Consider the following 23,040-nt stretch of genomic DNA (forward strand, 5'->3'; position numbering starts at 1 on the left):
CCCCCGGGGCGGGGCTAATTTTGACACTAGATGCAAAATTTGAACAACTTTGGTATAGTACCTATAGATGATATCATTTAACAAATATTAAAGCTCTAAGCCTTGTACCTTCAGACAATAAGATTTTTTGATTTATTACTACATGTATGTATTGAAATCAAGGACCCCCGGGGCGGGGGCAATTTTGACCCCAGGGCTATGATTTAAACAATCTTACTAGAGGTTCACTACACAATGTTTCATGCAAAATATCTAATCTCTAGCATTTGTCAATTGCTAGAAGAAATCTTTTAAAAGTTTTTACTATAAGTTTTTACTATATACATATAAGGAAAACCAATGACCCCCGAGGCGGGGCTGATTTTGACCCCAGGGCTATAATTTGAACAATCTTAGTAGAGGTCTACCAGACAATGCCTTATGCAAAATATCCAAGCTCTAGGCCTTTTGGTCTTTACAAGAAGGTATTTTAAGTTTTTACTATATGTACATATAGTAAAAATCAATGACCCCCAGGGCGGGGCCAATTTTGACGCCAGGGCTATAATTTGAAAAATCTTGGTAAGGGTCTACCAGACAATGCCTTATGCAAAATATCTAAGCTCTAGGCCTTTTGGGTCTTTACAAGAAGGTTTTTTAAGTTTTTACTATATGTACATATAGTAAAAATCAATGACCCCCAGGGTGGGGCCGATTTTGACTCCAGGGCTATAATTTGAACAATCTAGGTAGAGGCCTACCAGATAAAGCCTTATGCAAAATATCTAAGCTCTAGGCCTTTTGGGTCTTTACAAGAAGATTTTGTAAATTTATTCTTAAAATTCCTTTGGTTGCCATGGCAACCAGATTTCTGCATGGAATGAAATTCTTTGAACAACTTTGGAAGCCCTTTACCCTAAGATCAATCCTGCCAAGTTTGGTTGAAATCAGATTAGTGGTTTTTCAGAAGAAGATTTTTTAAGTTCACTATATAATCTATAGAACGCACACACACACACACGCACGCACCCACACACACAGGTGAATCGCTATATGCCACCGCATATATATATATTGTTATAATTGCCTATAACTTGGTTATTAATCAAAATAGATTATCTTCAAACTTGGACAAGTCCTTCTTAATGGCTGAACTGCCTTGACCTTGAGTTTTCAATGACCTTGGCCGCGAAGGTCATACAATTGAATTATGGTTTAGTTGTCATAACTTTGTTATTTATCTACAGATTTGTATCATACGTGGACAAGACAACCCTTGTGACCAAACGGACATGTTGAATAATATAATATATATATGACCGTGACTGTCATAAGATTGAATTGTTCTTATATTTTCTTAACTTTGTCATTTTATTTATGGAAATCATTCATACTTGAACAAAACAACAAGTATTACTAGACAGATCTACCAAACTTGGAAGAAAAGGAACAACATTTTTTTTAATTATTTTTCTTTTTAAAGATTTGTTTAAACCATTTATTTGTCTGCTTTTAGAAAAAGTATAAAAGTCAAGCGTGTCCCCGCTAGATCTTGTTTCAAAGAATACAAGTTTAATGTAAATACTTAATAATTCACATGGTCACCATTTTTAATGTATTGAACCGTAACAAATTATGCATTTGATTGTCAAAAGTTTTCACTCTTGGTTTAGGACACGTAAATTCAGTTCTATGATTAGAGAAAAAGTGAGAATAATATATTGAAGAAATTCAAAAGAAAGAGGTTACAACATTTTTGAGAGTTTATTTGCCCTTTATAACATTTACTTTTTCCTATTAGTCTCTATAGCTATAACAACTAGAAATGTGTCCATAGGACACGGGTGCCCCCACCGCGCCACAGTTCTGTCAATCTTTTTACTAAGTCAAGGGAAATAACTCTACAAATACTGGATAAATCCACAAGCCAAACCCAAGGTGCAAATCTAAATATGCTGAGCAACCTGCCCATAAGGTTTAATGACTATGTCAAATCCTTTTTGAGTAACTTGCGACACAAGTTGAAAATTGCAAAAATTTTCTAAGTGAAGGGCAATAACTCTAAAAATACTAAATAAATCCAGACGAAAATATCTGATGCACAACTGCACATGCTGATCAACATTCCTGTAAAGATTCATGACTCTAGGTCAAATACTTTTTGAGTTACATGCAACACAAGTTGAAAATTGCAAAATTTTACTAAGCCAAGGGCTATAACTCTACAAATACTGAAAATATCCAGACAAAAATACCCAGGTGCACAACTACACATGCTGATCAACATTTCTGTAAAGTTTCATGACTCCAGGTCAAATACTTTTTGAGTTACATGCGACACAAGTTGAAAATTGCAAAATTTTACTAAGTCAAGGGCAATAACTCTGAAAATACTAAAAATATCCAGACGAAAATACCCAGGTGCACAACAACACATGCTGATCAACATTCCTGTAAAGTTTCATGACTCTAGGTCAAATACTTTTTGAGTTACATGCGACACAAGTTGAAAATTGCAAAATTTTACTAAGTCAAGGGCAATAACTCTGAAAATACTAAAAATATCCAGACGAAAATACCCAGGTGCACAACTACACATGCTGATCAACATTCCTGTAAAGTTTCATGACTCTAGGTCAAATACTTTTTGAGTTACGTGCGACACAAAAGTGAACGGACGGACGGAAGGACGGACGGAAGGACGGACGGACAAGGGTAAATCTAAATGCCCGCCACTAACGTGGGGGCACAAAAATAAATACCATTTATTAAGTATTAGAAAAAATTAACTTACATACATATCAAATAGAAATAAATAAAACAATATACTTTTAAAGCCGCTTTATTAGCTTTTAAACAGATAGAGGTATGTTCCTGACTTATAATTAGTGAGTTTTTCCTTGATCAAGTGGTAATGTTCTTGTTTACTGATCTTCCCTTTGTTGGTGCAGTTAAGTCTTTTTCCGCAAAATTTGAAAGCACACATCTTTTGGATAAAGTTCAACCATGAAATGTGATTTTAAATCAAGCAGTTATTGTAGCTTAAAATTCATTGTACACAGTATAAAATTATCTACATTTCTTTTTGTTGAATATATCCAAATTAAAAATATGTTGATCTAAACATTTTATTTTTTTCAGTTTGTTTTGATATTTATTACCAGTACATTATGTATGATAACTATTCATTAAATTAAAAAGAAAGAAAAAATAAGAAAAAAATTTCTGTCAGCCACTGGTTTTGAACTCCGATGTCTTAGGTGACAGTCATCAACAACATCCACTAGGCCAGAGAGTCTATTACTACATGTGCTTTAAAAATAAATTTTATTACCGTTGAAACTACTATCTGCCGTTATTCCCTCCTTCAGAATAAATTTTTTTCAACTTTATTTGTCTAAAACTAAAGATATGATGATATACAAAAGATATAAAATACAAACATTTTATTTTCACACCTACACCGCCGAAGATGGTTGACAGGAAAGCAAAAATTGTCTACTTTCAGTTTTAAGTATGAGTAACTTCCCTTGAATTGTGAATAATTCTAATTCAAGAGCCGGTTGAACCCGGTGATGCTCCCCGAATAGGTTTTGGACACAGGAAGGTATACCTCTTGTAGTGTCACAGACAAAGTTCAAAGTGTAAAAATAACCAAAATGTTGTGCACGACACATTGTCTTAATATGGTGATCATTTTTGTGAAATAGTTGTAAAATCCAATTTCAAATAACGAAGTTATGGACCAGACATGATTTTGCTGCAAGATCATGCTGTGACCTTGACCTTCAAGGTAGCAACCCAAATATTGCATGCGACATGTCGATTTAATATGGTGATCATTTCTGTGAAATTGTTGTAAAATCCGACTTCAAATAATGAAGTTATGTGCCGCACACGATTTTGCTGCAAGGTCATGCTGTGACCTTGACCTTCAAGGTAGCAACCCAAATGTTTCGAGCGACACATCACCTCAATATGGTGATCATTTCTGTGAAATAGTTTTAAAATCTGTCTTCAAATAATGAAGTTATGGGCCGGACACGAATTTGCTGCAAGGTCATGCTGTGACCTTGGCTTACAAGGAAGCGACCCAAATGTTACGCGTGGCACGTCATCTCAATATGGTGATCATTTTGGTAAAATAGTTTTAAAATCCAACTTCAATTAACGAAGTTATGGACCAGACACGATTTTGCTGCAAGGTTATGATGTGACCTTCACCTTCAAGGTAGCAACCCAAATGTTGCGCGCCACAGGTCGTTTTAATATGGTGATCATTTCTGTGACATTATAAGTTTCAAAATCCGACTTCAAATAACAAAGTTATGGGCCGGACACGATTTTGCTGCAAGGTCATGCAGTGACCTTGACCTTCAAGGTAGCGACCCAAATGTTGGGCGCAACACGTAGTCTTAATATGGTGATCATTTCTGTGAAATATTATTAATATCCGACCTCAAATAATGAAGTTATGGACCGGACACGATTTTGCTGCAAAGTCATGCTGTAACCTTGACCTTCAAGGTAGCGAGCCAAATGTTGCGCGCAACACGTCTTCTCAATATGGTGATCATTTCTGTGAAATAGATTTGAAATCCAACTTCAAACTAGAACTGCCACTATCATGGCGTGAATACCCCCCATACCACTTAGTCAGAATCAACAGTGGCCATTTAGAGCTCAAGGACAACCTCCCTGCCAAATCTGAGGTCACTAAGCCAGTGCATTGCTAAGTTATGTATTCTACATGCTTCAAATGTGAAAATGTCAAAATCAATACATTGCGGACAGGACATTCTTTAGCAATTGAGAAGAAAAGCTTTTTTTGTCGAGGTCCCTGTGACCTTGACCTTTGACCCAGTGACCTCAAAATCAGTAGGGGTCACCTTATAGTCATGATCAACATCCATGCCAAAAGTTAAATGGGTGGACAAACTTTTAGAAGTCAAAGTCCCTTTGACCTTTGATCCAGTGACCTCAAAATCAAAAGGGGTCATCTACTAATCATGACTAACCTCCATTCCAAATATGAAGACTGTGGGTCATAGGAATCTTAAGTTATTTGGCGGACAAGCTTTTTGAAGTCAAGGCCCCTGTGACCTTGACCTATGACCTGGTGACCTCAAAATCAATAGGGGTCATCTACTAATCATGACTAACCTCCATGCCAAATATGAAGACTGTGGGTCAAAGGAATCTTAAGTTATAGGGCGGACAAGCTTTTTGAAGTCAAGGCCCCTGTGACCTTGACCTTTGACCTGGTGACCTCAAAGTCAATAGGGGTCATCTACTAATCATGACTAAGCTCCATGCCAAATATGAAGACTATGGGTCAAAGGAATCTTAAGTTATTGGGCGTACAAGCTTTTTGAAGTCAAGGCCCCTGTGACCTTGACCTTTGACCTGGTGACCTAAAAATCAATAGGGGTCATCTACTTATCATGACTAACCTCAATGCCAAATATGAAGACTATTGGTCAAAGGAATCTTAAGTTATTGGGCGGACAAGCTTTTTGAAGTCAAGGCCCCTGTGACCTTGACCTTTGACCTGGTGACCTCAAAATCGATAGGGGTCATCTACTAATCACGACTTACCTCCATGCCAAATATGAAGACTGTGGGTCAAAGGAATCTTAAGTTATTGGGCGGACAAGCTTTTTGAAGTGAATGCCCCTGTGACCTTGACCTTTAACCTCAAAATCAATAGGGGTCATCTACTAATCATGACTAACCTCCATGCCAAATTTCAGTATACCCCCCTTACAACTTTGTTGTGCGAGCATAATTGTTGACACGAATTCGGGACGTACGTTCGGACGGACGGACGGCCAACCCGACGACTATATGCTCCCCCGAAATTTTTCGGGGAGCATAATAAAATATTAGTGAGCATTAATATTCTTTCTTGTCTTTAGACAAAAGGAAAAGATAGAAATTAAGTATGTTATATAAACTTTCTATTTCAGTTATCAACTAGAAATGTGTCCATAGGACACGGGTGCCCCCACCGTGCCACTGTTCTGTCAATCTTTTAACTAAGTCAAGGGAAATAACTCTACAAATACTGGATAAATCCACAAGTGAAACCCCAGGTGCAAATCTAAATATGCTGAGCAACCTGCCCATAAGGTTTAATGACTATGTCAAATCCTTTTTGAGTAACTTGCAACACAAGTTGAAAATTGCAAAATTTTCTAAGTCAAGGGCAATAACTCTAAAAATACTAAATAAATCCAGACGAAAATACCTGGTGCACAACTGCACATGCTGATCAATATTCCTGTAAAGTTACATGACTCTAGGTCAAATACTTTTTAAGTTACTTGCGACACATGTTGAAAATTACAAAATTTTACTACGTCAAGGGCAATAACTCTGAAAATACTAAAAATATCCACACGAAAATACCCGGGTGCACAACTACACATGCTGATCAACATTCCTGTAAAGTTTTATGACTCTAGGTCAAATACTTTTTGAGTTACGTGCGGCACAAAAGTGAATGGACGGACGGACAAGGGTAAATCTAAATGCCCGCCACTAACGTGGGGGCACAATAAAACATGAATATTTTTTTTCCACACTTGAATGCCATTCTTTCTAATCTATCATAATTTTGGACAGGAAATTTTCGGATATGATTTAAATAATACAGTTAAATGCTATAAATCAGTTGTTATAGAAGATTATTGTATTTCTGTTAAGGCCTTCATGTTAGGAATATTTTTGATTAACGTTGTTTATACAAATGCATTGGTACAAGCCAGATAAGACGATTATTATCAGCTGACCCAAATTACCATAGCAACAGCCAATGTAAGATTAACGATATTTTTTATATGAAGAGCCAAAACCGACACCACCATATTTCTGTCGTAGCTTTGTTATATATTTGGAAAGGACCAAGTGTCGCATGTGGATCTTCATATCTTATTTTAAGCAGGTGCAGCAGCAAATGACCGATAATTTGCTATTTTGGCAAATATGCACGGTAAATGACATTAGATATACTTTTTAGATATGAAAATATCTTTTACTGTAATATTTTGCCATGTTTAGATAGATAATAAGTCATTTTTTGAGAAACTTGTATGATTTTTTTTTATTGGTTTTGAATTCATGAAATAACAAGGCTAAAATGCTCTGTTAGTGAACCTTGTCCTTTCCAGAATATTTGGATAAAAACTGCAGACAGTAGAGTATTAACAAGCTTTTTCTATTTTTAGCTCCTGTGACCTAGTTTTTGACCGGAGATGACCCATCTTCGAACTCAATCTGTATTTCATTGAGACAAACATTCTGACAAAGTTTGACAATGATCCAATCAGAACTTAGACTGCTAGACTGTTAACAACCCAATTGTTGACAACGCAGGACGCCGGACATAGCCCCATCACTATACCTCACCTTAACCACTTTGTGGTCAGGTAAGCTAAAAATTATGAAAGGTCATTCTTGTGCACTGCACTCCTCGCCAATGAGGTCTATCCACCTATGAAGTTTCAAGTTGGTACCTCCAATACTTTTTGAAATATGCTCCAGACAAAAATGTTGGACGAAAGGATGTATAGATTGAAGGAAGGATGGACGGAAGAACGAAGACTATTTCTATATCCCGCATCGCCTTTCAGCAGGGGATAATAACTCCAAAATAAGGCAATGCAGAGTTACAAATGTCCTGCATTGCACTTCTACTCAATAAAATCTATCTACCTACTAAGTTTCTTGTAGATACCCAGTGTGATTTTAGAGTTATGTCCTGGACAAAGTTCAAAGTGTAAAATAATCAAAGGGCAGTAACTCCAGGGACGTGGCCAATTTTGACCCTATGGCTTTTATTTGAACAAAATTGTTAGACGTCCACTAGAACATGTTCATGCCAAATATCTTAGCTCTAGCTGTTTCTTTTTTTTTTTCAAGAAGATTTCTTATTTTTTTACTAAATGTATATAGAGACAAGAGCCACCGCCGGGCGGGGGCAACGCTCGACTTTTTACTTTTTCTAAACGCAAACATAGAAAGGTTTGAACATATGTTAACGTTTCCTTTTTATAAATTTAGTTGGTCTGTCTTGTCACATTAGTTTTTTTTATATATTTTGTATATATATGAATAGACACATTAAGCATATTTCTAAAAATAGCAACAGTACGCAATTTCTTAAAATAGCAACATGACGCAATTTCTAAAAATAGAAAAAATGACACAATTTCTAAAAATAGAAAAATTGACGCAATTTCTAAAAATAGTAAAAATGACGCAATTTCTCAAAATAGCAACAATGACGCAATTTCTAAAAATAGCAACAATGATGCAATTTCTAAAAATAGAAAAAATGACGCAATTTCTAAAAATAGCAACAATTTCTAAAAATAGCAACAATGATGCAATTTCTAAAAATAGAAAAAATGACGCAATTTCTAAAAATAGAAAAAATGACGCAATTTCTAAAAATAGAATCTAAAAATAGAAAAAAATGACGCAATTTCTAAAAATAGAAAAAATGACGCAATTTCTAAAAATAGCAACAATGAAGCAATTTCCTAAAAATAGAAAAAATGACGCAATTTCTAAAAATAGCAACAATTTCTAAAAATAGCAACAATGACGCAATTTCTAAAAATAGAAACAATGAGGCAATTTCTAAAAATAGAAAAAAATGACACAATTTCTAAAAATAGAAAAAATGAGGCAATTTCTAAAAAAGCAACAATTTCTAAAAATAGCAACAATGACGCAATTTCTAAAAATAGAAACAATGACGCAATTTCTAAAAATAGAAAAAAATGACGCAATTTCTAAAAATAGAAAAAAATGACGCAATTTCTAAATATAGAAAAAAATGACGCAATTTCTAAAAATAGCAACAATGACGCAATTTCTAAAAATAGAAAAATGATGCAATTTCTAAAAATAGAAAAAAATGACGCAATTTATATATATACAATATATATATATATACATGTGTATATATATATATATATACACATGTATATATATATATTTATATATATATATATATATTATATGTATCTATTTGATATAATATATATATATATATATATTTATATATATATATATACACACACACACACATTTATATATATATATATATATAATACATATACTATACATACACACACACCAATAAATGCACAATCTGAGAAAATTCAGTAATATAACCTTCAAGGTCAAGGTCATTAAAGACCCCAAGCAAATTTGGGTTTGATAAACAACAAGTTTTGGTCCTTAAGAATGTTCTGTTATAATATGAAGTTTATCCCTTCAAAAATAGCAAAGTTACAGTCAGTTACCAACAAAACAATGAAAATTTCAATAATTTGACCTTCAAAGACAATGTCATTAATGAGTTAAGGTCGAGGTCTTTCGGTATATTTTAACAGTTATCTTTGAAGATTATTATGTTCAAGTTTGAAGACAATCCATTCAAAAATAACAAAGTTACAGCCAATAATAGCCAAAAAAATGAAAATTTCAATAATTTGACCTTCAAAGTCAAGGTCATTGATGAGTGAAGGTCAAGGTCTGACTGGTTATTTTTAAGGGATATCCTTGAAGATTATTATGTTCAAGTTTGAAGACAATCCATTCAAAAATAACAAAGTTACAGCCAATAACAGCATGAACAAGCAAAAATTGGACTTTTAACCTTGAAGGTCAAGGTCATTTATGGATGAAGGTCAAGGTTAGTGTGGTCTACTGAAAGGTCTTGTCCCAAGGATTGTTGTGGCCAAGTATGAAGACAATACACCAAGAAATAAAAAAGTTATGATCCAGGTACAAGTTTTCGGACAGCAACGGCATCGGCAACGGCAACGCCGACCTGACTATAACAATACCTCTACTTTCCTTTTCAAAAAAAAAAAGTCGAGCTTAAAAAATGGGTCAAAGACAAAAAGGGCCGCGTTGCATTTGTACACCAGATATAATGAGGCTGTGATGTTACCAAAAAAATTACCATTGACCAATTTAAAAATTAACTAGGTGGGTAAACAGGAAGTGGATGAGCAACAGATCTGAAATCAATTCCCATAGTATGGGACCACTTGTTAATGCTGTATGCAAAATATCAAGAGACTGTGATCAGTAGTTGCTGAGAAAACTGTTATGAAAATTTCATATCATTGACCATTAATAATGTCAAAAATTTAACTATGTCGGTAAACAGGAAATGGATGAGCGACAGACCTGAAATAAAATTCCTCTTATGGGACCACTTGTTAATGCCATACATCAAATATCACAAGGCTGTGATAAGTAGTTGCTAAAAAAAGTGATACAAAAATTTCTTACCATTCACCATTAATGTTGAAAATTTAACTAAGTCGGTAAACAGGAAGTGGAGGAGTGACAGACCTGAAATTGAATTCCACAGAATGGGACCATGTGCCAATGCTGTATGCATAATATCAAGAGGCTGTGATAAGTAGTTGCTGGGAATACAGTTAGGAAAAATTTTCCCCAAACCCGCCCACCTTTCTTCATTCACGATACTATAACCCTGGTTTGCACAATCATGTGCAACCCAGCCAAAAATCAAAGACCCTGTTATATAGCTAGCTCTTTCGGTTTTTTACAAGAAGATTTTTTAAGATTTTACTATATACATTAGAAAAATCAATGACCCACAGGGCGAGACAAATTTTCATCCTAGGCCTTTTATTGAACAAACTTGGAGGACATCTACTAGAAGATGTTCCATGCTTAATATCTAAGCTCTAGCTCTTTCGTTTTTTTACAAGAAGGTTTTCTTTTTACGTTTTCACTATATACATACAAGGAAAATCAATGACCACTAGGGTGGGGCAATATTTTAACCCTAGGGCTTTTATTTGAAAGATTTTAAGCTCTAGCTCTTCGGGTTTTTTTTACAAAAAGATTTCTTAATTTCTTACTATATGTATATATGTATATAATGAAAATCAAAGACCCCAGGGGCAGGGCCAAGTTTGACTCCAGTGCTAAAATTTGAACATTTTTTTACAGAGTTTTTTTTAGATGATGTGTCATACAAAATATCGAAGCTCTATTGGTTTTGGATTTTCACAAAAAGATTTTTTTTAGTTTAACTATATACCATTAAAAGGAAAATCAATGACCCCCTGGGGGGTGGCCTATTTTGACCCCGGGGCTTTTTTCTTAACAAACTTGGTAGACATCCACTAGAAGATGTTTCCTGCCAAATATCTAAGCTCTAGCTCTTTCATTTTTATACAAAAAGATTTCTTAATTTTTACTGAATGTATATAATGAAAATCAAAGACCCCGGGGTGGGGGGGGGGGGACAATTTTACACCCAGGGCTATAATTTGAACAATTTTTGTAAATTTCAGTAGATGATGTAACATACAAAATATCTAAGCTCTAGGCCATGTACTTTCAGGAGATAATTTTTAAAGATTTCATTTCAAAAATCTATTTTAAGCCCTACTGACCATGATGTTCAATTGAGCAGAATCATTTGAACAATTTTAGTAGAGCTTCATGCCAGGAACATCCCAGCAAAATTTCATCACATTTGGCCCAGTGGTTTCTGAGAAGAAGTTGTTTGTATAAAAAATTGACAATGGACACACTGACTCACGGACGTACGTACTTACAAAATGGTATTAATGTGACTTTTCCTTTGATCTTTTTAGCCATTTTAAGTCACACAAGGCTTAAAAAAAGACACACAAGTAAAAACGGAATGAATAGGATCAAAGAGAATTTACTGTTACCCATTGTTCTCCAAGTCACACAAGTACCTCTGGGTTTGTACCCACTGACTGACGATGAACAAATTGTGATCACAAAAGTGCTCAGGTGAGCTAAAAAGAGGCAAGGCAGAGTTACAGTTCTTTTGCACTTCATTACTACTCACTGCACTTCTACTCAATGAGATCAATCTACCTACAAAATTTGAAGTTGATATCTCTTTTACATTTTGAGTTATGTCCCTGACAAAGTTCAAAGTGTCAAATAAACAAAGGGCTATAACTGTAAACAAGAGGATGATGGCCCTGAAATCACTCACCTGTATATAGGCACCAGGGACGGGGCAAATTTCAACCCAGTGCTTTTATTTGAACAAACATGGTAGACACCCATTTGAAGATGTTTCATGATAAATATCTAAGCTCTAGCTCTAAGAAATTTTTAAAGTTTTTACTATACACATAAATGGAAAAACACTGACCCTCCCTCTTGGCGGGCCATTTTTGTCCCCAGGGCTTTCATTTTAACAAACTTGGTAGACACTCACTAGAAGAAAATTCAAGCTCTAGCTCTTTGGTTTTTTTTTTTTTAAACGAAAGATTTTTCAAGTTTTTACTATATACATATAAGGAAAATCAATGATCCTCATGGCGGGGCCAATTTTAACCCCAGTGCTCTTATTTAAACAAAAATGGTAAACACCAATTAGAAGATGTTTCATGCTAAATATCTTAGCTCTCGCTTTAAAGGTTTTTTAAAAGAAGATTTTTTAAGTTTTTACTATATACATAAAGGGAAAAACAATGAACCCCTGGGGCGGGGCCATTTTGACCCCAGGGCTTTTATTTAAACAAACTTGGTAGACACCCACTATAAGATGCTTCATGCTTAATAGCTAAGCTCTAGCTATTTGGGTTTTTTTAAAGAAGTTTTTTTAAGTTTTTAATATATACAAATAAGCAAAATCAATGATCCCCCCCCCCTCCCGGGCGGGGGTCAATTTTGACCCCAGATATATTTTAAGTTTCAAGCAAATACCTTCTCTAGTTTCAGAAATATTCAAATACATGTTAAAATTTAAGAATATTTTCTAAGTCAATTTTTGACCTTCAAGTGTGACCTTGACCTTAAGCCTGCAAAAGGGTAAGATGGGTTCTGCATAAAGGTGAACATTTGAGCCAAGATTGAAGAAAATCTTTCGATTAGTGTAGGACTTACAGAGCGGACACGACATACTGTCTAATATTTGATTGTTTGATATTTGACCTTCAACTATGACCTTGATTTTGAGCTGACACATGGGCAAAATGGGTTTTGCACATCCTCTTGTTAAGGTTAACATTTGAGCATAGTTTGAAGAAAATCATTCAATTGGTATAGGATTTATAGAGCGGACACGATAATGGAGACGGACAGACGTGACAAAGCAAATCCATTATAGCCCCCCCCCCCACATTTTGTGGTTGGGGTATAATAAGAGACCAGAACATCATTTTATAAAACTTTTTCTGATTAATTGTCCAGGGATAATTAAAATATGCTCACCTGCTTCCTTATAATTGGATGCTTCAGGAAAACTTCCATCCTTTGGTTGCCTATTTTTTATGCTTATAAGAGCAACTTCCATTCCAGATTCAGACTCACTTCCTTCATTATAAACAGCCAGAACAACTTCACCAAATGCTGACATGCATTCATTTACAGGCTGATAAACTGTCTTTACTACACTTAATTCTTGAGCATTTTTCACCCTTGCTAATTCAGCACTATCATAAACAACATGTGCACTTGTTATTCCACATAATCCATGCACTGAATGGTTTATAAATCCTCCAAGAGTCCCCCCTAAGATTGTATCTCCAATTAAAACATTGGCATGTATTGCAACACCCATCTTAAGATGTTCGTGGTATTGATTTGGTCCTCCTATAAATGGTTCAAACTCTCCTTCCAAAACATCTGTTGGGAATCCATCAATTTCCTTTTCAAATGGTGTCTCATTTAGAGGTATATATCCCTTTACTGAAACATAGAGAGCTATGCAAGGTTTAATCTTAATGTCATGTTTGCCTGACGTATAACCTACTGACTTCATCAAACTTGGTAAAATCACATTAAGATTACTATGTTTTTGAAGAAGATCATCAGCATTCTTGTTGACACATTTTCTAATATTTTCCAGAACAGCATCAGAAGATTGAATGTCACTAGTATCAGATTCCATTTCTTTAACAGCTACAATTTCTCCTTCAGAACTGTAGTCATTTTCATGCTTTATGTAGCATTCATAATTATCTTTGGATACTAAATATCTGGGATTTTTCTTAACCACTACTATAAAAACAATAGAGACATAGCTACTTGAAAGAACATGATCATTTCGATAGGATGGCCTTACATCAATGACATTTTTTGATTTTTTTCTGATATGTTTGCTTATCACAGTGCATATTTCAGAAAGTATGTGTGAATCCACTCCAAAAACACGACAAGCATTGTGCAACTCTCTTTGAGATGGTAAAATTTCTTTTTCTATTAAAATTTTTGCAGCTGATTCACTTCCACTTGTGATGCATCTATCCCATTCAGAACATTTCTCTTGTATATTTATGAAAGAAAAGTGGCCTGAACTGTGGTCTGAAACAAAATTTAAACATTAAATATAATGTATGATGTTTCACTTGTCTAACAATAACTATTACATTTTCCAGAAACCATTTTACCCATTTTTCTATTTCTAGCAAAACTTCAAAATGTTAGTGTGACCGTGACCTTTGAGGTAGACGTAATTCTTGAACGCAACACATCGTTTTGATGTGGTAGACATTTATGTCTAGTTATTTTAAAACCATTCCATGCATGACAAAGTTACAGTCTGGACACGAATGTGTGTACATATTTACTCTAATTGCGATAATGGGAAACTTCAAAATGAAAGTGTGACCTTGACCTTTGAGGTAGAGACATGGTTCTTGGACGTGACACATTGTCTTGATGTGGTAGACATTTGCAGGCTGTCCAGCACCTTCTGACAAAAAATTAGGGCAAATTTTAGGGCAATTTTTAAAAAAATTTAGGGCTAAAATTAGGAATTTTAGGGTAAATAAAAGAAATTTTAGGGCTAAAATTTGGAATTTCATAACTAAATTATGGCCTCAAAGACCATGGTATGGGCTCAACTTTGGATATTTGACACAAAAGTAACTCACAAATAATGCTCTAGTTTGGTTATAGCAAAGGTGTTACCAGTGTTCCATAGTCACCAGTGAAGAAATGGATTCACTGGTTAACTGCCTTTAAAAAGAGCTGAAAAACTACATTAATACATAACTAGAATGAAAACATTTTCAAAGTTATAAGTATCCCGGAACATCCAATATTCAATTAGTTAAGCTATGATTAGCCAATAATAAATGGAAGGGGAAATTATGCTTTAGATTTATTTTAGCTATAAATGCATTTATTATCAACATTTATTCATTTTAAGGTTGGTACATTTTTCAACAAGTCTTGATCTTATTTAAAAAACAATAAAAGCAGTATGACCCACTCAAATCATTCCCAGGAATATTAAAACTTAAATTCAAACAGCAGGGTATACACCTATGAAGAATTTGTTCAAGATAAAAAATCAGGCTACTAAAATTGTAGAAATTTCACAACAGTGTCAGTGTTTTGAATGATTTTCAACAGTTTTTTTCCAGATTTAAACAAGATTGCATTTGAGAAAATGCTATGCCACCGCATTAATACAACACTAAATAGAAGTGTAGGAACAAATACTGTTGAAGAACGGGTCTTTTATTAACCTCGTATATTATTGTCTGGATGAGCCGGTACCAATGCAAAACCAACGTATTACTATAAACTGCTAGCATTCCCTTGCAGAAAGATAAGCAGACGACAGCCTAAATTTCATGACTACATCAAAGGACAACACAGTAAGACACTTTGTCAAAATCTAGGTCAGCTGATATCAAAGTTCACTTTACATCTTAATCTGTGCACATGGTTCAAATTTCATAGCTGTACATCAAAGGACAAGAAAGTAGGTAACATCATCAAAATCTAGGTCACTTGATATCAAAGTTCAATTTTACAACTAAAACTGTGCACATGGTCAAAATTTCATTGCTGTACATCAAAGGACAAGAAAGTAGGTCACTGTCCCTGTGGGCAAGGCAAAATTTTGACCCAAGGGTTTAATTCAAAACAATCTTGATACAGGTCCACTTAACAACATTTCAAGTCAAATATCTAAGCTGTAGCTTTCTCCCATTCAGAAAACATTTGTTTTATTTTCTGTTTTTATTATGTGTTCTTAATGAAAATGACTGCCCCCAGGCAGGGCCGATTTTGACACCAGGGGAAAAATTTGAACAACTTTGGTAGAGGACCTACAGATGATATTATATAGCAAACATCAAAGCTCTATGCCTTGTACCTTCAGACAAAAATAGCTTTTATTATTTTTTTTTTTTACTACATGTACATTATGAAAATCAATGAACCCGGGGCGGACCCAATTTTGACCCCAGGGCTATAATTTGAACAATCTTAGTAGAGGTTCACTTCCCAAAGTCTCATGCCATAAATTTAACCTCTAGCCTTTGTCAATTCAGAGAAGAAGGTTTTTCAAGTTTTTACTTTATACATATAAGGAAAACTATCGCCTCTAGGGCAGGGCAATTTTTTCACTAGGGGCATAATTAAAACAACTTTAGTAGAGGACCCATAGATGATATTATATACCAAATATCAAAGCTCTAAGCCTTGTACCTTCAGACAAGAAGATTTTTTAATTTTTTACTATATGTACATAGTGAAAATCAACGACCCCTGGGGATGGGGCCAATTTTGACCCCAGGGCTATAATTTGAACAATCTTGCTAGAGGTTCACTACACAATGTTTCATGCAAAATATCTAACCTCTAGCATTGTCAATTGCTAGAAGAAATGTTTTTAAAGTTTTTACTATAAGTTTTTACAATATACATATAAAGAAAACCAATGACCCCAGGGGCGGGCCGATTTTGACCCCAAAGCTATAATTTGAACAATCTTGCTAGAGGTTCACTACACAATGCGTTATGCAAATTATCTAAGCTCTAGGCCTTTTGGGTCTTTACAAGAAGGTATTTTAAGTTTTTACTATATGTACATATAGTGAAATTCAATGACCCCCCCGGAAGGGGCCGATTTTGACCCCAGGGCTATAATTTGAACACTCTTGGTAAGGGTCTACAAGACAATGCCTTATGCAAAATATCTAAGCTCTGGGCTTTTTGGGTCTTTACAAGAAGGTATTTTAAGTTTTTACTATATGTACATATAGTGAAAATCAATGACCCCCAGGGTGGGGCCGATTTTGACCCCAGGGCTATAATTTGAACAATCTTGGTAGAGGTCTACCAGACAATGCCTTATGCAAAATATCTAAGCTCTAGGCCTTCTGGGTCTTTACAAGAAGATTTTTTAAATTTATTCTTATAATTCCTTTTGGTTGCCATGGCAACCAGATTTCTGCATGGAATGAAATTCTTTGAACAACTTTGGAAGCCCTTCACCCAAGGATCAATCCTGCCAAGTTTGGTTGAAATTGGACAAGTGGTTTTTCACAAGAAGATTTTTTAAGTTCACTATATAATCTATATAACACACACACACACAAACAAACACACACACACACACACAGGTGAATCGCTATATGCCACCGCATCGCAGATGCTGCGGTGGCATAAAAAAAAACTTGCACTATATGTTATAACATATGTTCAGTACATGTTAATGTGTACAAAACGGACAGCTGAATATCTCACTTCTTAGTACCCTAATTTGGAAGCAACATGGTTAATACTTAGCATCCAATCATTACTGCCAGTTTACCTTACCCACTTTATAATTAGCAATGGAAACTTGTCTAGATCTGCAAGCTGGTATCAATTACCAAAGATCTGTTCTACAGTCATCACTTGAAAATAACTTGATTACAAATTAAGATTTTATTAATAAGGACCCCTACATAAAGTTTGATGAAATTTAGTGGTTCATAATGTAAACAGTTGCTTTAAATACACCCAAGACTGAGGTAAATGGTAAAACTGAGACTGTAGCCAATAAAATGTAACTTCCTTGGAAAAATTTTTATCACAATTTTAAACAATTTTCATTGTTCTATTTAAAACAAACAGTTTCTTATTATTTTTCTGATAACATCTGGTAATTAATCAAGTTTCTGCAGGAGTTGAAGTAAATACAACATGTGACTTTATGCAATTTAGTCAGACATGACATCAGCTCCACTGACTATGTTCGAATTTAAGTTGTGATTGAAACATGGTTGTTTCGCGATATGTTTATCACAAAAGATGAAACAAAATAGGAATTTAAGTGAAAAAATAGGGCTTTTTTAGGAATTCCCTTTGAATTTTTCATTTTTTTAGGAATTTTAGCCAAACTGAAAAAAATTAGGATTTTTTAGGAATTTTAGGGACGCTGGACAGCCTGCATTTGTGCAAAGTTATTTCAAAATCCCTCAATGTATGTCAGTTACAGTCTGGACACAAATGAAGTGGGACAGATGGACGGACGGACGGACAGACGGTGTGATTATATTATGCCTCCCTTCGGAGGCATAAAAAAGACACACAAGTAAAAACGGAATGAATAGGATCAAAGAAAATTCACTGTTACCCATTGTTCTCCAAGTCACACAAGTACCTCTGGGTTTGTACGGACGAACCGACAACCCGGCTACTGTATGCTCCCCCGATATTTTACGGGAGCATAATAATTATCAAGCTTAAAGTTTGAGGATGGCAATGGCAACAAACCATGACCGTAACAATAAAAGTCCAGAAAAATCATATTTACCTTTCACATGAAATAAATGATCCAGGTCTTTTAAATACTGTATAGCATCATTTATCTTCCCTCCTCTACATCTTTGAATCCAATCATCATAAAACTCCTCACCATCTCCTGTCATATAACAGTGCTTTACACTCACAACCACAGTACGAGGAATACCAGGAAGACTATTAACAAACTTCTGCCATGTTGTCAAACTCATTGTGACAAAAAAAAGCTTAATGTTCTTTAAACTCTTCATCACTAAAGGTAGCTGTATGATATTGTCAGTTAACCTACATGTATGTAACTGAAGCTTACTGAGATTGTGTAACAATGGTAATACTTTGACAAGTCTCTCTGTTATGTTGGTATGATATAATTGAGATTTATTGCCATAATCTCCATACAATTCAAGTTCTTTTAATTTGTAAGATTTTCTAATAATATCAAACATTTTCTCATAATTAGTATCTTTCAATTCATGAAATCTAAATATTTCAAGGTTTGTAGTATCAGCATCTATCACACTTACATCATTATTCACATTAAGATACTGAAGTTGTTTATGTTTTGATAAATTTACATCATGCTGCTTCCTACACTCACAATAAACAGACTCAAGATGTATTTGCTCAAGATGACTTGTTCTCTCAAGAAAATTATAAAATGTAGTGGTATCATCATGCCTCATTGCTATATAAGTTGTACTTATTGCTACAAGATTGATCAAACTAGGTAGATAGCTTACAACTGTTTTATACAATGGGTAATACTTGTCAGTATAAGAGACACCATCAAGAGACAGAGATTTTAATGTTAAAGTATTTCCTTTAAATGTCTCAGAAACACAATTGTTAATATCATTAATCCTCTGTTCATCACTTTGTGTACTGAATAAACTTTGTGATTCATATCCATAACTTATTGTAATTGTTTCAAGATGATGAAACATTGGTAAATATTTTGTAAATTTAACATTTTTTGTGTGGAAATCATCTACATTAATAGACAGAACAGAGTCAGTAGCAATTTGTTTCTGATCAATGCTTGTACAAACACTATCACAACATTGATTCATTATATTAATGACCAAATCTCCTATATAAAATACAGGACGACTTTCTACACTGCATGTTGCATTTAATTCTTCCATTGAATCAAACATAAGCTTTTGAATATCAGTTATACAATGATGATACATATAAATGTCACTATTCATTTTTCTCCTGTATTCCTGAACACGAGAGTCTTCTGACACCATATCATATATGTATTTTGACACATGTGTTGCTAGTCTAGGTTCAAGACCACATAGCATAATTACGACATTTGATTGCTCTAATATGTCATTTACTGTTGAACATTTCTGAAAAACCTCATTATTAAACTTCTTGGCTAATTCAACATTTCCTGTATTATCTGACAAACCAATTTTTGCATTGAACCTGATACAAATATTCACTGCAGCCAGAAATTCTTGCATTGATTTGTGAATGAAAGAGAACAATGACCTTGGTGGTTCTGCTACAGATAAACCTGGACGTTCATCTTCTGTAATTATTCCAAGTTTCAAGCACTTGTCTCTTACTTTATCTGATATGTCTAGTTCATCAAACATACAAATATCAAATGTCAAAGAATTATCCTTCGGACAATTAAATAGTGTCTCATAAGCCAACTGTGACACATCACAAATGAGATGGCTGTTTAATTTTAATATGTTTTTATCTGCTAGATATTTAGGAAGATCTACTTTCTGAGCACACTTCAGGAGTTGAGTACTTGTTTCTGTGGTTCTCATGTCATTCCAGGTGAAGAAAAGTTCTAACATACCAGTGTAGATGGCACATCTTGAGGTTTTATCAAGTTTACCATCAAACGATAGACATATCAGTTGTTGTTGCATTATTGGTAGCTGTTTTAAACTTTTCAGAGACTTTTCTTTTAGCTTTTGTTCTAAAACACTGGCATCTTTACTAGCATGCCTGCTGGAATTTAATTGTGAGACTGTTCTATCTATCAGTTCCCTTTCACATCTCAAATCAAACCCTTTCAGATTCAGTAATTGTTCAATTTCTGTCTCACTTATTCCTAAGGTGTGAACTTTCCATGGCCGTGATGTAGTTATGATTGTGTAGTCTTTATTAACATCCTGTTTTGGGAGACCCATTGTCTGAAAGTGATTGTAGGACTTTCTTTCATAAGACCATTCATCTAAGCCATCAAGCAATATTATAATCTCTGCAGAGTCCTTTTCGAGAAATGGGCTTGAAATGTCAATATCATACCGATTTTTAATCATATCCTGGACACTGTCTATGTCTTGATAATGTCTAAGGGAGATATAAAACATTAAATCAAATTTCTTCATTTCCTTGACTCCTTCAAACTCATCTTGCACTTTTTGTGCATCACTGTGTGCAATACACCAACAGTCGACCATATATTTACAGAAACTACTCTTACCAGACCCTGCATCTCCAAGAAGATATATATGTTTCAAAGGCACACCATTCTTTATGAAGATTTCTGACATTGACTTGACCTCAATCTCCTTTGTCTCCCCTTTCTCTTCTTTTATTTCTCTTGTTATACTAGGCCTTATATAAATCTCACTGAAGTTACATTGCTGACCTCGTGGTAGTAAAGGCATTGCTGGTACTTTTAGCAAATTCTTACAGTATGACGCTATCAACTCTTTCTGCCATTCTAAAATTATAATATAGTGTAACATTAACCTGATAAGGCATCACTTATTGGTGACTCAGCTATATATAACCATAAACAAACTCAATAACACATTGATGGCAAACTATTACATCCCAGGCAAATAGTGACCTAGTAATTGTTTTGTTACCCCAATAGACTATTAGAATTAAAACATGTAAAAGATAACTTAGGAATGCAAATATCATAATATTTATTTCCTGTTAAAAAATCATTATGGCATAATTAGTTCAATGTTTAATGATCACATATAATAATAAGAGGGCCATGATGGCCCTGAGTTGCTCACCAGAAACAACTGCTTTTCAGTGTTGGAATGTCAATATATTCTAATATTAAATTTGAGCATAGAATATGTTTAAACAATAATTTGAAGAAATGCCATGACCTGGAGCATTTAAACTTTAGCTTAAACGGGGCTAATCAAATTAATATGAGCAAACTTGATAAAAAACTACCTAAAAATGCTACAAAGTTTGGTGATCATCTATCAATTATTTCAGTAGACAAGAGCCTCGCGGGCGGGGGCAACGTTTGACTTTTTACTTTTTCTAAACGCAAACATAGAAAGGTTTGAACATATCTTAACGTTTCCTTTTTATAAATTTAGTTGGTCTGTCTTGTCACATTAGTTTTGTTTATCTATTTTGTATATATATATATATATGAATAGAAACACGCAATTCTATAAATAGAAACACGCAATTCAATAAATAGAAACAAGCAATTCAATAAATAGAAAGACGTAATTCTATAAATAGAAACATTCAATTCTATAAATAGAAACACGCAATTCTATAAATAGTAACACGCAATTCTATAAATAGTAACACGCAATTCTATAAATAGTAACACGCAATTCTGTAAATAGAAACGCAATTCTATAAATACCAACACGCAATTCTATGAATAGAAACACGCAATTCTAAAAATAGTAACATGCAATTCTATAAATAGAACACGCAATTCTAATAATAGAAACACGCAATTCTATAAATAGAAACACACAATTCTAAAAATAGTAACACACAATCCTAAAAAAAGTAACACGCAATTCTATTAAAAGAAACAAGCAATTCTAAAAATAGTAACACGCAATTCTAAAAATAGAAACACGCAATTCTATAAATAGTAACACCCAATTCTAAAGATAGAAACACGCAATTCTATAGATAGAAACACACAATTCTAAAAATAGTAACACGCAATTCTTTAAATAGAAACACGCAATTCTAAAAATAGAAACATGCAATTCTATAAATAGAAACACGCAATTCTAACTAGAAATGTGTCATCATGCCACGGATGCCCCCGCATGCAGCCAAAATTTCAGATGGTGCATTAATTATTTTTTTCATTTTAAGTTCAAAGCCCTTAAAACTTTTCAATGTTAACACAAACCATTTTCATGCAATGTTCAAGGCACTGAAATTATTCAGTCTTAACCTTAAAAATAGCATATTGCATATTTGTAGCCAAAATACGGCTAAAAGTATGAGTGTTGAAACTGAAAGTTCAAAATTTTTCCAACATTCAGGAAAGATAAGTTTGTCTAAAATCATTGAACCATGACCAAATTCAAACTTAAACTGCTTATTCCTAAGATGTATCTATATTATTTTCAAAGTGAAAGGGACATAACTGTGCCAAAAAATCATCAAACCATGACCAAATTCCAACTTGACCTGCCCATTCCTTTGACATATCCATATATCAAATTTAAGTTGAATATGTAACATTGTTGGGTAGATAATGAACAG

The 23,040-nt window shown here is 34.2% G+C and overlaps 1 protein-coding gene across 1 annotated transcript in view; it reads right to left on the reverse strand.

Moving 5' to 3' along the window:
* The window catches only part of LOC132731021 (uncharacterized), a 71,089-nt gene that overhangs the window by 12,585 nt on the left and 35,464 nt on the right, over positions 1 to 23,040 (reverse strand). The window contains exons 5-6 of the mRNA XM_060717121.1: positions 18,575 to 21,262; positions 13,246 to 14,337 (exon numbers count right to left, since the gene is read on the reverse strand). Of these exons, the coding sequence (XP_060573104.1) occupies positions 13,246 to 14,337; positions 18,575 to 21,262 (3,780 nt within the window). The remainder of the gene's footprint in view (positions 1 to 13,245; positions 14,338 to 18,574; positions 21,263 to 23,040) is intronic.

Source organism: Ruditapes philippinarum, unplaced genomic scaffold (assembly GCF_026571515.1).
Source record: "Ruditapes philippinarum isolate M1 unplaced genomic scaffold, ASM2657151v2 ctg3237_1_1_1_1, whole genome shotgun sequence".
NCBI lineage: Eukaryota > Metazoa > Mollusca > Bivalvia > Venerida > Veneridae > Ruditapes > Ruditapes philippinarum.